The 17,409-nt window shown below is 37.8% G+C and overlaps 1 protein-coding gene across 1 annotated transcript; it reads left to right on the top strand.

Annotated features, from left to right (window-relative positions):
* The first annotated feature begins 13,067 nt into the window (after window positions 1-13,067).
* LOC100915500 (olfactory receptor 52M1-like) lies at window positions 13,068-14,036 on the top strand. Its single transcript, XM_023499757.1, has one exon. The coding sequence runs from the start codon at window positions 13,083-13,085 to the stop codon at window positions 14,034-14,036; it is 954 nt and encodes a 317-aa protein (XP_023355525.1). The 5' UTR covers window positions 13,068-13,082.
* The last annotated feature ends 3,373 nt before the right edge of the window (window positions 14,037-17,409 follow it).

The following is a 17,409-nucleotide window of genomic DNA, read 5'->3' as shown; positions in this document are numbered from 1 at the left end:
CCATGCACTTCCAGAAATAAGGCACTAAAGGAACAAATAGAAAGATAGTGATTTCTCCAGTGTCAGGAATAGTCCAGGACAAGGATAAGAATACAGAATTTCCACTGAGTCAAAGAAACACCCTGAAATAAATATCGAGGGAATAACCAAAAATAATAAGATGTATCTTCTAATAAGTACAGTGACCATTTGAAGCCTTAATGAACAGCAGTGGCTGTGTAATAGACACAAAAATTGCGTCTATTTTTTTCCCCAAACATACTCATAATCATAATAATCATTTTTAAGGTTTGCTGAATGCTCTTTATCTTTATGATGTCATTTGCACCTAAGAAACTTGTGAAGTTAGTATAATTTTACCCATTTCAAGGCCGGGGCAAAGAAAGTTAAGTACCTTGCTCTGGTTTTCACAAGTACTAATTGAAGAATTGTAATTCAGGTTTTCCTGAAATCACTACCTTGTTATCACCTAAATGCTTCAAATCTTCATTGCTTTCTTTTCTCTAAATTAAAATTTTTTCATATATTTTTTAATTTTAAAAAAATCATTGTTTATTTTTAAATTGTTCATTATTTCTTTTTTAAACTTTGAGTTCCAATTTCTTTTCCTCCCAAAGGTAAGCAGTATGACATCAATTATACATATGCAAAACACACTTTCATTGCTTTTTTTTTTTAATTTTCAAGCTTTATTTTATATATATTTTTAGACTAGAGAGAATATTCATGCTCCTCTGATATCATAAATGTTACTTGTCCTTCATTTTGTTATTATTTTACCTTGGATCATTGTATTTCTCAGAATAGCTGAGACATTCAGCAGATCATCATACAATTCTGCTGTTACTTTGTGTGATGTTTTGGTTCTGCCCATTTTATTTTGCATCAGTTCATGCAGCTATTTCTATGTTTTTCTGAGAACATCCTGCTAGTCATTTCTTATAGCACAATAATATTCCATCACCATCATATATGAACAATTTATTTTATAGCTTTTTGGACATAGTTCCAAATTGCTCTCCAGAGTGATTGAGACAGCATACAACTTCATTAATAGTGCATTAGTGTTTTAGTTTTCCCACATCTTCTCCAATATTTATCACTTTCCTTTTTTGTCGTAAACAGAAATTTTACTGTCTTAGTTTCTTAACTGTGAAGAGCTAGAGCCATACAAAACAGATCTAGAGACATGTTTTAGAGCCCAAGTAATTACTTAATTACTTTCTGAGTGAGAAAAAAGTTTGCAAATTGGAAATTCTCCTGGTCAGGAGACCTTCTTCTACTACAGGAAAGGTAGAAATTTTATACACAAATCCTAAATGAGAAGGGAGGGGAAAGGTAGATTACAGTATGATTTCAGAGCCTTAGTGCTTTCCCATGACAAGGCCAGTGCAGAACAATATGGGTCTTCTTCAATTCTGTGGAAACAGTTTGCAAGTGATTGCTTCAAATCCTGGAGGTCAAATCCTGGAGGTAAGGGAGGTAAGGGATAGGACCAGAGTTCTATAACAGATAGATTCTATAAGCTTTGATTCACTTCACTTAACATACACAGGAGAGCAATATCAAGACTTGATTGATCATTTCAAGCTGCATAGTAAGACTCTGAATTCCAAGTCAGAGTCCACTGGAAAAATGATTTCTCTGGAAAATCTAGATTATTCGTATATTCATCACATGTATCATATTGATAATTATGAAAATAATAATATTTTTTCCAGTCATACACAGTATGTAGTATGTAGTTCAAAGTTATTTAAATTTGCAATTCTCTAATCAATAGGGATTTAGAAAATTTTTTCATAGAACTATAGATAACTTAGATTATTTTGTCTGAAAACTTCCTGTTCATCTCTTCACTATTTATCAATTGAGTACTGGTTCTTACTCACATAAATTTGACTCAGTTTTATATATATTTGAGGTCTATATAAATAAAATCTAATTCAAAGAAACTTACTGTAAACATTTTTTCACAGTAATGATTGCTGTGTATTTCTCTCCATCCTATTTCCCCATATTTCATACTCTTTCTCTTCTTTCACCTTGTCCATTTTCAAAAATATTTTGCTCTGTTCCCCAATCTACTCTCCCTTTTATCAGCTACAGCTCCCCCTTTTTAACGTGAGGACTCTGAAAAGAACACCAGTCTTTCACCATTCTGTTAAAGACTTCTGTAAACCTTGTAAGTTTTCTTAGACTGAAAAAGTATCTCATCCTAACTTTTTGTTTGCTCTGATGCACCAAAATTTGATTTAAGAATTATTTCAAAGCTGGATGGCTGTCCTTTATTTATTCTCTTTGTTCTACCTGTACTTCTTTCTTGTAAAATCATCCTGAATTTGCTCCCACAATCTCAGTCTGCCTCCAGGGTTTCACTGTTCTTTCCATTCTGCTCCATCTCTATTGGTATACATCAATAGAACTTGAACCATAAAACAATAGATTTTGGGCTATCACAGTCTCTGACATCTGATTACTTTTGTTGCATGAAACCAAGTCTAATCAAGTCATAAATATTTACAGTGTCTACTATATTCCAAGTATAAGGCTAAACACTGGATTACATATGAATTATTCAACAAATATAAACCTTGAATATATTTCCTCCCACCCCCCTTTGAAAAATAAGAACTACAATTCTTTCTTTCTTTTTCTTTTTCTTTTTCTTTTCTTTTCTTTTTTTCTTTCTTTCTTTCTTTTTTTTTTTTGCTGAGGCAATTGGGGTTAAGTAACTTGCCTAGGGTCACACAGCCAGGAAGTGTCTGAGGTCAAATTTGAACTCAGGTCCTCCTAACTGGAGGGCTGCTGCGCTATCCACTGCTCTACCTAGCTGCCTCCAATTATTTCATTATAGTTTAATAAACTAACAATGTAGAAATCTCTCCAATCAATTAGTGACCCAATATTAGACAGTGCCCTCAATCCCATGCAAGGCTGATTTCATCCACTGTTGTAATGACTATCAATCAATAAATCAATTATATCTATTAAGCTGATTTCTCTGTACTAGGCACTGTGCCAAATCTCAGTGTTGGAATTCTAGTGTCAACTCAACTTGAAACAAGGTGAAAACTCAAGGGAGATGTCAGAATCCTAGTGTTAACTCAATGGAATTGATACAAAGCTTATTGGTTCACACCTTAGAGCAAATCCTTACAAGGTGATAAGTTGCTAATACTGATAAGACAACAATGCTTGTGTTCACACCTTTAGAGAACTCTTATAAGCAAGAAGTATTTAAGTACTCATTGGAGTTCACACGTTTGGGAGATTTCAGGATTTAATATGAGATATCTGAATTCACACCTCCCTTGAAGCTCTTAGGGCCAGAGAAAACACTGGGAGATATCCCATTATCCCACTCTCGGAGAAGCAGCATAAATACAGCTCCAGTGAGCCACTTGAGAGTTTTTTTACTTGGGAACATTCCCAGGGGTCGGAGAGTCAGCACTCTGGGAGATTGAGAGCCAGAAGCCCTCTCTCAGAGGCAAGAGATTCATTGCATCTTCCATCTTGTGAAGAAAGCAGAGGCAGAAGCCAAGGACAGAGCTGCAAGAGCTCTTAGAACCAAGCAGAGAGATAGGCCTCTGAGCTAACCAGGCTATATTGAAGGACACAATAAAAGATCTGAACTTTTATCAGCTGGCTGCGATTTGGGGTGATTATTTACTTTCAGCTAAAACCAAGATTGCCTCCAGAAAACCTCCCCAAGAAACCTCTCTCCCAGAGAGAATCATCTTATATTATTTTAAAGAAAAAAAAACCGCATCTCAGGAACACAAAAAAGAAGCAAAAGACAGGAGCTTAAAATCTAATGGAGAAGACAACATGCAAATAAATAAGCACAAAGCAAGAAATATACAGAATAAATTGAAAATAATAATCTAGAATCATAAAGGGTTGGGAAAAGCTTTCTGCCAAAGATAGGATCTCAGTTGGAGTTTTAAAGGAAGCTAAGAAATTCAGGAAGCAGAGTTGAGGAGGCAGAGCATTCCACATAGGAGACACGAGAGTTATGAGATGGAATATCTTAGTTATGGAATAACCAACAGGCCAATGTCAAAGAGTACATGGTAGGGAGTAAAATGTTAGAAGAATGAAAAGGGGGTAGTAGGGTAGATTATGAAGGACTTTGAATGCCAAACAGAGGATTTTATGTATGATCCTGGAGATGATAATGTGTCACTGGAGTTTATTGAAATGGAGTATAAAATGGTTAGACTTGTACTTCAGGAAAATCACTTCGGTGGCTGAATGGAGAATGGATTGGAGTGGGGACATACTTAAGGCAGGTAGACCCACCAGCATAAATTTGTGATTGTCCAGGTGTGAGGTGATGAGAACCTGTGTTAGCAATTAGAGGGGAAAAGAAAGGTAAAATTCACAGACCTTGAGAAGAGCTCAGATGTAGGGGGTGAAAGGCAATGTGAGAAATAATGAGGAGTTAAAGATGCCTTCTAGGTTGTGAACCTGAGGGACTGGAAGGATGATGTTAAGGGAAAGTTAATAAGTTCTCTTTTGAGCAAGTTGAGTTTAAGATGTCTTCTTGAATCCAATTTGAGATATCTCAAAAGCAGAAAGTTCAGAAAGGGATAGATAGCTTTGTGAATTGTCAAATTCACAAATTATATCTATATATATTGTTCTTGCCAAAAATAATGGAGTATTTTTCCATTTCCTTCTCCAAGAGAAGATGCAGAAGTTAGCAATACAAAACAACAATCCATCTCACTTCAGAGGAATGAATGATTTAAGCCAGAGTCCATCAATAGAGACTATCAAAATATAGTGCTATGCCTTTGCAATAAGAAAACATGATTAAGGTCACTTATTCCACAAATAGTGAGAATTCTCACTGGTCAAATCTTCACCTTGATACTGATTCAGAAAAATTCATATAGACATTTGGCTTTCTTCTAGGATCTTTAAAGGATTTTCAATAAATGCAATTGTTCTTCTAATCAGTACCTAGGAACTCGAATAAGCGTGCAAATATACAGATGGATCATGGAGGGGTTATATTGTAGGGAGCAAAACATCAAGAGAGATTCTCTTTAAACTTAAGGAAAATGCATGATCTAGAGAAAGAGGCCTATTTTCCTCAGCAAGGTATGTCCGTCTGAGAAGCTTCCCTTTCTCTTGATAGTCTCAAGTTACACTTGGGTTTGGTGCATCTTTTCTTCCTAGCAAATACTGCTAGCAATTTTTTCTGCCAATTTTAACTTAAGTAGCACACAACAGAAAGGATCATATTTACAATGACAACTGCAAAACACAGAGAAACTGTAAACATCCTATGTTTTTCTCCAGAAAAAGAAATCCCTGAATCATGTCATGTCAGGAAACCAGAGCAGTACATGCCCCTCTTCTGCTAAAAGGGATTTTCTTGCTCTGACAAAAAGCACTTGCTCCCTCACAAGTCTGGTCATTGACGGAATTCAGGGAACTGATGGACTGAATTTATATATTTACTTCCTTCGCTCAAAAAAAAAAAAAAAAAAAAAAAAAAAAAAGCCCTTCGATGCAATATTGAAGAATAACTTAGAGAAAGAAAAGTCATATCTAAAATTCTTACTGGTATTTACTTGAAAACTTAAGTTTACAAACAAAAATGATTCTCATTTCATATTAGAAATGTTGAAGAAAATAGAATAGGTTTTCTCCAATGTATTATTACTTCAAAAGACACCTAACAGATCAGATTGTAAAGGTCATTTATATACTTCCTTTCAGGCTTATTCTTGATATTCAAGAGAAGAATCAAACTTCTCTGACTTGACAGAGGCATGTTGAGCTTGTTTGACCGAATAATCATTGTTTGGGTCGACAGTTGCTTGTTATTCTGTCACCATCCACAACTTTATCTGAAAACTTTATTTATCAGCAAAGATAGTTTTTGATGCGTCAAGTACCCAGATCTGCTAGAACTGCCTCACTGCTGATAGAGTGGGATGTGGGGGAGGAATTCTGAGTGAGCTTAGAGTCAGTAATCATCAGTTCTTAAGAGTTTTTTTAAAACATTCTTTTAGACTGTGAAAGCAGCTGAAGTTGCTTTATCTTTGATATATAAGACCAGTACTGGAGAACCAGACCAAACTGGACTGGGTCTGTTCTGCCATTTTTTTGCTCATATGACTCAAAACTCTATCAAGATCTTTTTGGATCTTGCCTTAGTCATCCAGTGTGGAAATCCCCCTTCTAACTTTGTGTCACTTGCTAATTTGATAAGCATGCTATCTATGATTTTAACCAAGTCATTGATAAAAATGTTAAACAATACAGGGCAAAAGAGAGTCCTGGGAACCTCCACTAGGCAGCTCCTGCCTATGTGAGATATAATTGTTAATGATTATTTGAATCTTGATATTCTATCAGTTCCAAATGCAACTACTTGAACTTATGTCCCTCAAAGCATGAGATTTTATCAAGTGATAACACTTATTCTGCTTATCCCCAGATGGAAGAATTAGAAGCAGTAGGTACTTAGTCTTGAGGAAATGTTCCAACATTTATGCTGTGGGAAGTTCTAACTCTCTAGAAGTCCTTAAATATACACGGGATGATTACTTGCCAGGGATGCTGTCAAAGAGATTCTTGTCAGAATGTGGGTTGGATTAGATGGACTAGAGAAACTAAGTGGAGTAGTGGGTAGAGTATAACAATTGGAGTCAGAAAGACCTGAGTGTGAATCTTGCCTCAGACCTTTCTACTCTTCTAACCCCTTTGTAGTCACAACCTCTTTGTACCTCAGTTTCTTCACCTGTGAAATGTAATAATAGCATCTATCACAAGGGACTGAGAGAATCAAATGAGCTAGAAGACTTTGTAAACCTTAGAGCACTTATATAAGCATTTATATAGAGCACTTATATAAATGCTAGTTATTATTATTAAGATTTCTGAAGTGTTTCCAACTTAGAGATTCAGAGATTTCTATTAAACCTCAGAATTTATCTCTTGCTTAGGGTCACAGAAGTTAAAGTCTGACCCTCTTTCCACTAAATCACATTGTTTCAACCCTTTCAGAAAGAGAAAAATCAGGTCCCTTACATCTGAAGCCATGAAGAAGTGGTTTTCTTTTAAGAAAATCCAGTGTTTAGCTAGGAGAACTAGGCTTTCTCTAGAGAAATTCAGGGAAACCCTAGAGCTCATCAATATCCTAAATTGGTTCCTCCTTCAGCTTTCCTTTTTGAGTCCTGGCTGGATTCCCATAGGTTCCTTTAGTCAACAGGGAAGCTGAGCATAGATCTGGGACTGAAGGAATTCAAACCGAGAGGTAGGTCCCTAAGGCAGAGTTCAGTGTCCTGGCCCCTCCCCCTACTAACTAATCCCCTCTCTGGATTACCCCTAATTGTCCAGGGCTTTCCATGGACTAATTTAGACTACAACTGCCTCCTACTGGGACTTTTTGGTTACTTTTTGCACTAGGAGGAAGGAGGAACCTGGTTTCCTCCAAGGTTAATACATAAATTCCTGATTTGGGCAATTTCTGTAAAATCCTGGTCCTCAGCTCCTGGCCTGAGGATGTCTTAGTGAAGGTATGGTACCATCCAAGGAAGCCTCCTACCCCCAAACAGGATTTTAGTTGCACTTCTAGTCTTTGCCAAGAGAGACATCTCAAAGGGTTTGGGGAGTGACCCAGGAAGGAACCTGCTGGTCACTAGGAGTCTTGACCAAATTCTCAGAAGCAAAAGGTCAAGGAAATTCCCTCAGAAAATCAAGGGGTGTCTAGATGCTTGTGAAGTCCTGGAGCTGAGCAGGAGCCCCTTTAGAGGCTGTGACCCTTGGCATTTTTAAAGCTGAGAAACCAACATGAAAAGCAGGTATGGGAGAAAAAGAACTAGATGTAGGAGGTAAAGCAGATGTGGCTATGTCTGGGTCAGATTTGGGATAATTCTTGTTGCCCCCTCCAAAGATGCGGTGCCCTGTTAGTGATGGAGCACTTGGTGGAGCCCTTTAAGACTTACAAAATTGCTTTCTTCACAAAAAATCCATGAGGAGGGGAGTGCAAGAATTATTATTCCCGTTTATAGATGAAGAAATTGAAAACAAGTGACCTGCCTAAATTAGATATTTTAGTAAGGATTGGATTCAGGAGGAACTTGAGTTCACATTTTGATTCCAAGTTCAGAATTTCTCTACTATGTTAAACTGCCTTTCTGTTGTGATGCTTCCCATTTACTGATTACTTCTCTGTGTTATATCTGATCTAAATGATCACTTTTGACTCTTCTCTGAATTTAAGGGAGATGTGTCCTCAGACTATGGCATCTCTATGTCTCAGGATACAGATCCAGGACCATTTGGGTTGATTTACATGTGCCTGTGAAGGCAAGTAATAAAGGAGGATAGTTATGAGGGACTTATATGTCTGCGTTCCTTTATAGGAACAAATAAGGTAATATTTGTAAAGTTCTTAGTACAGTACCTTGCACATAGTAGATGCTTGACAAATAGTCATTTCCTTATTTTTTTATTCCAGATATTTCTAGTTTCACAGACAGATTAGTATAGTACAAAGGACATTTAATTTGGAGTTGGAAAATCTGGGTTTGACATCTGGTTCTAGAACTAGTTGAGTAACATTTGACAAATGAAATAATTCAACATTGGTGATCCTCAATTTTTTCACCTATAAAATAAGGATAGTGATCCCAAACTATCTCCCTCATAGAATTATTAAAAAGTTCAAATGAAATGATAAGAGTTGACATTTATATAATGCTTTGCCATTTACAAGGTGCTTTGCATAAATAAAATTATTATAATATTGTTATTATTACTGTTTTTCTAGGCTTCTATGTGCTTAGTATCACTTTTTGTTCTTATAATAGCAGAGGAGGAGACATAAATATAGGCCATAAATGAAAAGCATCTCTATTACCTTAAGCAGACTTCAAGATCATTACCTCTAGATCTCTTCTAGGTAAGAATAGAAAGCCCAAGAAGCTTAATATCTAGTATCATAGTGCTAGATATGGTCATTATTCTTTTTCCCTCTAGCATGGGAGATACAGGAGGAGGCTGACCCTACATGATAGCTGGGAGAGAGAGATGGATGGGTGGAATTACCTTGGAGGAGCCATGACACTAATGTCATAAGCCCAGGTAAGGAAATTCCTTCTTGACAGACATTACCAGAGATAGATTGAATTTGCCCAGAGATTTGTTGTCTTGACTCTTAAAAGCGTTAAAATGTTAAAGTCTTCAATCTCAAAAACAGAGCAATTCTCACAGGTATTTCTGCCTGTAGTTTCCCTATACATACTAGTTATAGTAGACCACAGCATATTTATCCAAAATTGAGGACAAAATGATAAAACTTTCCTCATTTTCCTCATCTCTAAAATATAAATAGAAATACTTAATTTCCTCTCAGTATATATGTGATAGAAATAGCACACAGAATAATATACCTATCACATATATACTGAGAGGAAATTAAGTTCTAAACCCTAAAGCATGATAGAAATGGGAAAATTTGTTGCCTTTTCTCTTCTATCTAATCATGGGACTAGATAGGGTCCCCCTGAGCCATTCTGCTGTTCTCAGGAGAGGTGTGAATCATTCCATTGTACATGATGTCAAGAAAGAATTGACCCACAAATATTCCTTCTAACTTCTCAGTTCTTTGAGATCAGGGACTCTCTGTAAGGATGACTAAAAATATTTATAAAATGGGAGGGGTGTGAGAAACATAGGGACAATGAGCAAGTTGAGGAAACTGAGACCTAGAAATGAAAAAAGGGTCATAGATTGCGAACTGAGATTTGAACCCAGGATCCTTGTCTCCAAAGGCTAGTGAGTAGACTGGATATCTTTTAGGTTGTACATAAAGATCCTGCTCCAAGATTACTCCCTACAAGAAGTTTTTCTTGATTTATTTAGTACTATTCCTCTCCCTTTACAACCCAAGGTGTTTTGGGGGGTTAGAGTTTGGGAAAGATTCCAAATATAGAGAAAAATAAGTAAATGCATACAAGCAGCAACTGCACAGGGCATATTAAAACTACTCAGTGATTCCCCATTGCAGCGTTCCCTGGACCCTCTTCTTTCAAGTCTTTGCAGTCGGGCACTTGCTTTAATGGAGAGGAACAGAAAATAAGTGTAGCTGCTATGTAAAGGCCAAATATTATGGACAGGACAATGGTGTTACCATATTAGTGTGGCCAGAATGGATCACAAGAGAGACCTATGAAAAGCAAGAAACCTATTAGGAGACTGTTGTAGTAGTCCAGGGAAGAAGTTGACATGGAAAGGAAATGATTGAGAGACCTAATCCTTTGAGAGGATGAGGAAGAAGGAATACTCTATCAGTTATCAAGCCTTATTAACTCCATTTCTACAATGTTTTCTCAACTCTTAGTGCCTGTTTTAAAGCTTGTTTTGCTTCATCTGCCTGCCAAGACACACTTAGTTTTGAATGTAGAGGAAACCTCTGAACATGGCTTTCCCTTGTCTCTAATACCTCAGGGTACAGACATATAAAATGAGTTGCCCACAATCATCTAACTAGTTCTATAAATACTAATTCTATGCCTTAAACCTAGATACCTATTTGAACTGTTTTCATAGAATAGTAATGTGAAAGTTACCTATTATAAGAATAAAAACATACATGAACTGATTTCTGACTTGGTATTGCCTAAAACCTTTCAGGGAGACATTTTGATATTGAGGGATTGAAAGTCTTTACAAAGGTCATATTAAGGTGCAAATCCATCATGGTGAATGCAAGCATGTGATATACCAATATCTTGTATCATTTTAATATCAGCCCAAATATGAAAAGGCATATGTTAATTCTAATCTCAGGATCCAAGCATCACAGTAGCCAATTCACTGTATTTTTCTCTACTAGTAAAACATAAGAATTACTAAAGATCTTTCATGTGTTTCACTGAAGCCCCAAACCCTATGGAGCAAAGTTCTTTGAGAGACAAGCTGAGACTTTATTTTGCTAAAATAAATTATTTCCAAGAAGAAACTTCAAGAGATTTCTCTGCTGTTCCAATCCAGAGTGTGTACTTAGAATAAACAAAAATTAAATAGTTCTCCTTTATGTCTTCTGGAGTAACTTTAAGTATTTCCATTCTGCCATGTTTTAAAAGTAGATAGAAGCTTTAGTTAAGATCATCTGGTGTGGTGTTTTCAACCTTATAAAAGGTGTATTGGTTTAAGTAAGGAAAGAAAATTATTCATGCCCTACCAACAGGTAGTGATGAGTAGGAAAAGCATAAAGGTGCATGGAATGTTATTCTTGAAAGCCAGCTGTTAAACATAACCAAGCAGGTCTCAAACACTTATCCCTTGTTTCTTTCCATTCTAAAGTATCATCACAACACAATCCTTTGAACCCTGCATTGCATTGCTTTACTACATCATTCAAGAACCTATGTCCAAGCATTCTAGTGTGTAACCAGAAGTTCAATGGAGATGTAACAAGGTGAAGGAGAACAAAATAATTGGTCTACCTATTCCCAACTGGCCTGCATAATCTCATTGGATTAACAGAGGCAAAAGTTTGGAGGTCACAGCATCTGTCTCTATGGCCACTATTCCAATTCAGGTTCTTGTTTCAAAAATAAGTTATTGCAGGAAATTGAGCCCCCAAGATTTGTCAAGATTTAAAAATAAAAATATCTTATTTCAATGAGTGACCAAATGGTCTAGCAGAAAGATCATTGATCTTTAAAATAAGCTTTTCTAGGGAAGAGTTTTGTTTTGTTTTGTTTTCATAATTCCAGTGTCTGGTATATCATCTTGTACAAGATAGGTGCTTCACAGACAGCTGTTGAATTGGACTCATATTTTCATTCCACGTTTCTTCTCATACACTTAGAAGCTAATCATCTTGCATAAGACACTTCTCATTTTATAGTAAAGTCCAGAGTGATAAATGAAATTTATATTAATTATTTCACAAAATTGTTGTGAGCAAAGTGCTAAAAAATCAGTTGTTTTGTTGTAATTACTATTATCATCTCCTACAACTATTGATCACAGTGATAATTGATGGTTACTTGGGTGATTATAGATGGGCTAGTAAGTCACTGCTTCCTCCTCACTACTAAAAGATTTTTTTTATCATGAAGGAGGAAAAAGACCACGCAGCAGAAAAAATAGTAAAATAACAATAATGCAGAGTTCTTTACAAATATCTTGTTTAATTCTCATAACAACTCTGGAGGGAGGTGCTATGATTTCTCTTATTTGGCAGATGAGGAAACTGAGACAGACCTCTGTTAACCTCTGTTTAGTAACCTCTGTTACTAAAGTTTAACCTCTGCATGTTTAACCTCTGTTAAGTAACTTGCTTCAGTCATATAACTAGTAAATGTTTGATGTCACATTTAAATTCAGATCTTCCTCACTCCAAGTCCAGTTGACTTTTTGCTTTGCCACTTAAATGCTTCTTATTTATATCTTCATAAATAAACCAGCCCTATACTATAAAGCTGTAACACTAAAATTGCATCTCTTTGAAAGGAAAAAATACGCACAGCAGACAATGAAAAATAACTGATTGTATCCTATGTGTCTTGTATAGTACCTTGCATATGTTAGGAACCTAATAAATGCTTACTGAATGGAACAGACAAGACAACAGTAAAATAATACCTACCCACATTGTACTTGAAGGAAATAATATGCATACACACAAGCAAATGAAAAATAAACTACATAGATAGTGACTTGGCGAGGGAAGTGGGGAAGCACAAAAGATTTTGAAAACTTTCAAAAATATCCTATAAAAACTAGCATCTGAGTCTTGAAAGGAGCTGAGGATTCAGAGACAAGTATGAGAAATGAGAGCAACAGGTTTTATAGGAACCAAAGTGACAAAAGAGGTGGGATTTTTAGCTGGAAAAGGGAGAACCAGTGGATATAACTATAATATGCATCCAAACAGAAGATATATGGGGGTTTTTTGAATGCGTATTTAACCATCCCACTCTTGATTGTAGATTCTACCAGACTACTCTTTATGGAAGTGAAACTCAAGAACTTATAGTTTCCAGAGGGAAAAACTCCACTGGGGTGGGGGGCAAAGGTGAGTGGGTCCCCCCACCCCCACCATGTTCCCCTCTCAAAATGCCTGCTCCATCGCCACTTCTTTCCTGCTGACGGGCATCCCTGGACTGGAGTCTTTGCACATCTGGCTATCCATCCCCTTTGGCTCCATGTATTTGGTAGCTGTGGTGGGAAACATGATCATCCTGGCAGTGGTGAAAGTGGAACGCAGCCTGCACCAACCCATGTACCTCTTCCTGTGCATGTTGGCTGTCATTGACCTGGTCCTGTCCACCTCCACCATGCCCAAGCTGCTGGGTATCTTCTGGTTTGATGATCGTAACATTGGACTAGATGCTTGCCTGGCTCAGATGTTTGTCATCCACTGTTTTGCCACTGTTGAGTCAGGCATCTTCCTGGCCATGGCTTTTGACCGCTATGTGGCCATCTGTGATCCACTACGTCATACCACGGTGCTCACCCATGGCACGGTAGGCTGCATGGGACTGGCTGCCCTTTTGCGGGGGGTGCTTTACATCAGCCCCTTGCCTTTGATGATCCGTCTGAGACTCTCTCATTACCGAACCCAGATCATTGCCCATTCCTACTGTGAGCATATGGCAGTGGTGACCCTGGCATGTGGGGACACAAAAGTCAACAACCTTTATGGCATGGGCATTGGCTTCCTGGTTCTGATCCTGGACTCCCTGGCCATTGCTGCCTCCTATGTGATGATCTTCCGGGCTGTGCTAGGACTGGCCACCCCAGAGGCCAGGCTCAAGACCCTGGGGACATGTGGGTCCCATATCTGTGCCATCTTAGTTTTCTACATCCCTATTGCTGTCTCCTCCCTCACTCACCGCTTTGGACACCAGGTGCCCCCCCACATCCACATCCTGTTGGCCAATTTCTATATGCTCATCCCACCCATCCTCAATCCTGTTGTCTATGCTGTCCGAACCAAACAGATCCGAGAGAGGCTTCTCCGAATCCTGAAGGCAGGAGCTCAGCTCGGGTGACTACTAATGTTGGTATCTAAGGAAATGGGCTGCTTATAAAAAAGCAAATACCTTCTATTCTACACATTTACCTCAGAACAAAAAATGCCTTTGAAACACAGTATGTACAATTAGGGATAATTACAGACATTCTGATTTTGAAAATCAACTACGTCAGGGTTTGCATTCCTTACCCCATAGGTATAAACAATCCATATACCATAGGTTTAAATAATCATTATTAGCCCCTCAAAGCCTCAGTTTCATCATCGATGAAATGATTCTTTGTGTGACCTTAGGTATGCCAACTTAAACTCAGAGCCCTAGTCTGGACATAGAACCAGAAGAACTAAGTCCAGAACTCTTATTCCAGACTCTCTGAACGCTGTTTCACATTTTTGGTTTTAACACTCAATATAATGTAATCTTGACAAGTCTAGGAGAAAATTGTACTTCAAAGTATAAATTCCAAATTTCATATTATTAAAAAGACTAATTGATGTCTTCTCCAGTCAGAAGGTAGAGGAATTTATACTTTGGAGGCTTCAGGGGAGTCAACTAGTGTGAGTATCTATGAGTCCAAGATGTGTTCTATGGGATGACCCCTACCCACCCTAATTATAGTTGATCAACTTTTTATAATTACATCTGTACTTTCCCCCTTTTAAGATATGTTGGCCAGAGGAGCTAAATCTTTGGCTAAAACCACTTTGCATCTTGCATGGCCAATCATGAATAAGGCAGCCAGATGGAAAGCCTGTCAGATAATAAACATTTATTAATCTAAGTGAATTAATCTAATTAATCTAAGCTCTAGGTGTGCTAAGCCATGGGGCTTAAACAATACTTACCGTCAAGGAGCTAACATTCTAATGAGGGAAACAACATGCAAACAACATGCAAATTATAAAGAGTAAATGTAGAAGGTACCCCCAGGAGGAAGTCACTAGCATTAAGGGCAACCGGAAAAGACTTCTTGGAGATGATAGGATTTGAGCTGAAACTTGAAGGATAAATCCTTATGGACTTGATGGAACTCATATTGATATCTTATTCCCTTTTAATAATACAGTAATTTCATTCCAACATCAGAGTTCCATATTTTTATTTTACATTTTGGCTAATTAAACAGTATGTGGCCAAAGAATGAAGTGAAAGATAGAGAAGAGGCATCCCCCATCTTGATTATGAAACCCACATCTCAAAGGAATCTTTGAACTCTGCCCGCTCCACTCTCCACATTTTCCTTCTCTATAGAATCAACAGCTTTATAACACTTTCTTTCTTCCTGGAATAAGACCTTCATTTATTTAGTGGCAGAGTCCAGACTAAAAAACTTGTCCTCTGGGTGGTCCTAGAACTTCTGGCCATCTAGGTCACTGGTGTCAAATTCAAATAGAAACAGGGCCCACTAAACCCTATGTAAGGATCCCTGCTGGTCACACATACTGGACTTAAAAAAAAACAAATTAATATTACTTATGTTCTATTTTATTTTTATTTATCTTGCCAAATAGTTCCCAATTATATTTTAATCTGGTTCACCACTGACTGGGCTTAAGGATGGCCATGTGCTTGATACCTATGATCTAGGCCCATGAACTGGAATCCACTCTACATTATACCTGACAGTTGATCATTTCTCTGTCACTTGAAGTCCTCCAATAATGGTGATTCTCTTTCAACGATTATCAGTTCTTCTGATTCCAAGCCCAGTGCTTAAATTCAACACACCTCTGCCTACTTTGTAGTGTTTATTAAGAGCTCTAGACTCTCATCAGGTTGACAAAAATTACATGTTGGTATAATAGGCAAGTGTAAGCATTTATTTAGTGCTTACTGTATGCCAAACATTGTGATAAGTATTGGAGATGTGATACAAACAAAAGGAAAGACAGACTATCTTGAACCATAAGTTTCCATGTCATTTCTTTAGTCTATCACCTCCCTTCTTAAACTTGATCCTTTCCCTCCTTCATTCCTGAATTTTATTAGGGTATTCAGTGGCTCCTCTGTCTTCCCTTGGAATTATAGGAGTAAGGCTTCGACATTGCTTTATCCTTCATGATTCAATTCTAAGCTCTGAAATCAAGTGCCAAAGCATCCCCATCATATGTGAGTAGGTGGACATGGTTTGTATTAGTGCCAAAAAGAGTAGGTGTCTCAAGGCTACTTGTACCCTGGTTGGATGGAGAGTCTAGACAAAGAACAATATATACAAAGACCAGTAACTTTATATTCTTGTTCAGTCATTTAAATTGTGTCTGACTCTTCATAATCTCATCTGGGGTTTTCTTGGCAAAGATATGGGAGTGGTTCCAATTTGCTTCTCAAGCAGTGATGCTATTATAGTGAGCCCTTAATTCTCACTGGTTCCAACTTTTTCTCATCACTTTCTCAATGAGCTACCTTTCAACCATAAGGAAGATCATAATCTTTAGAATAACGGATTCTGGATTTCCTTAGAATTTATCTTCTCAGTTTTAGATGATCCCATGGGGTTCATGTTGTTGCTGGTTCTGATTCTAGAACTATGATCTATGAAGAGATAGAAGAGATGGTTGTTTCAGGTTATCTGTGCTGAGAATAGCCCTCACATTTCTACAGTGCTTAAGGCTGACAAAAAAAACCCTTGCGTCACAGCAGCCCTGTGATATCAGTAACAAGAATATCATGATCCTCAGACTCTACAGTCAGCTTCTATTCTCCTATACTCACTGTCTCCCCTGACATCCTATTTTCCACAGTTCACAGGCTCAGGTTTTTCCCTGAGTGATTCAGGAAAAGGATGCAGGTCTCCCAAGGGGATTCCAAGGCTACATGCTCTTAGAGCAAGGAAGACATCGGGTTATATATCCTTCTCATCTAGCAAGATGGCAGCTCAGATGCTCTTGTTGCCCTTTCAGACAAGGGCCTGAGGTTTCCTTGCAGCAGATAAGTTCTGGTTTGGGGAGGATGGAATTTCAGTAGATATCTCTTTGAAAGTATGGGTTCAAAAGCTCAGGCTCTCAGGCAGGATGACTGAGGACCTGAACCAGAGTCTCAAGGTTTCAGAGAATCTAATCAATCTCCCCTCCTTTAGCCTAAGGCCCTGGCTCTCAAACATAAGGCTCAAGGATACCCCTCCCTCATCCTATCACCAATCATTGTCACTCTTCCTAGGAGCAGACAGAATGATTGGGTACTCTACTCCTCCCTATCATAGCTTGTGCTCCACAACACACTGATTTAGGGATTGTTTCTGTTCCCAGAGGCAAACTGTCCTTGATTGATTGGAGGATTCCTCCTTGTCCACTCAGAGTCTCTGGCACCCAAACAGGCCCACCAATGACCCTCTGAGACACATCTTCAACCGAGTAGGTTTCCTTTTTCACTTCTCACCTGAGGTTTAAAA

The sequence above is a fragment of the Sarcophilus harrisii genome, chromosome 3, assembly GCF_902635505.1.
Source record: "Sarcophilus harrisii chromosome 3, mSarHar1.11, whole genome shotgun sequence".
In the NCBI taxonomy this organism is placed as follows: Eukaryota; Metazoa; Chordata; class Mammalia; order Dasyuromorphia; family Dasyuridae; genus Sarcophilus; species Sarcophilus harrisii.
The sequence above is the reverse complement of the archived record's forward strand: the minus strand, read 5'-3'. Positions and strand labels throughout refer to the sequence as shown.

Bases quoted from the DNA above. Each gene is read 5' to 3' on its own strand.
- LOC100915500 (XM_023499757.1), top strand. From the start codon at position 13,083: ATGTTCCCCTCTCAAAATGCCTGCTCCATCGCCACTTCTTTCCTGCTG.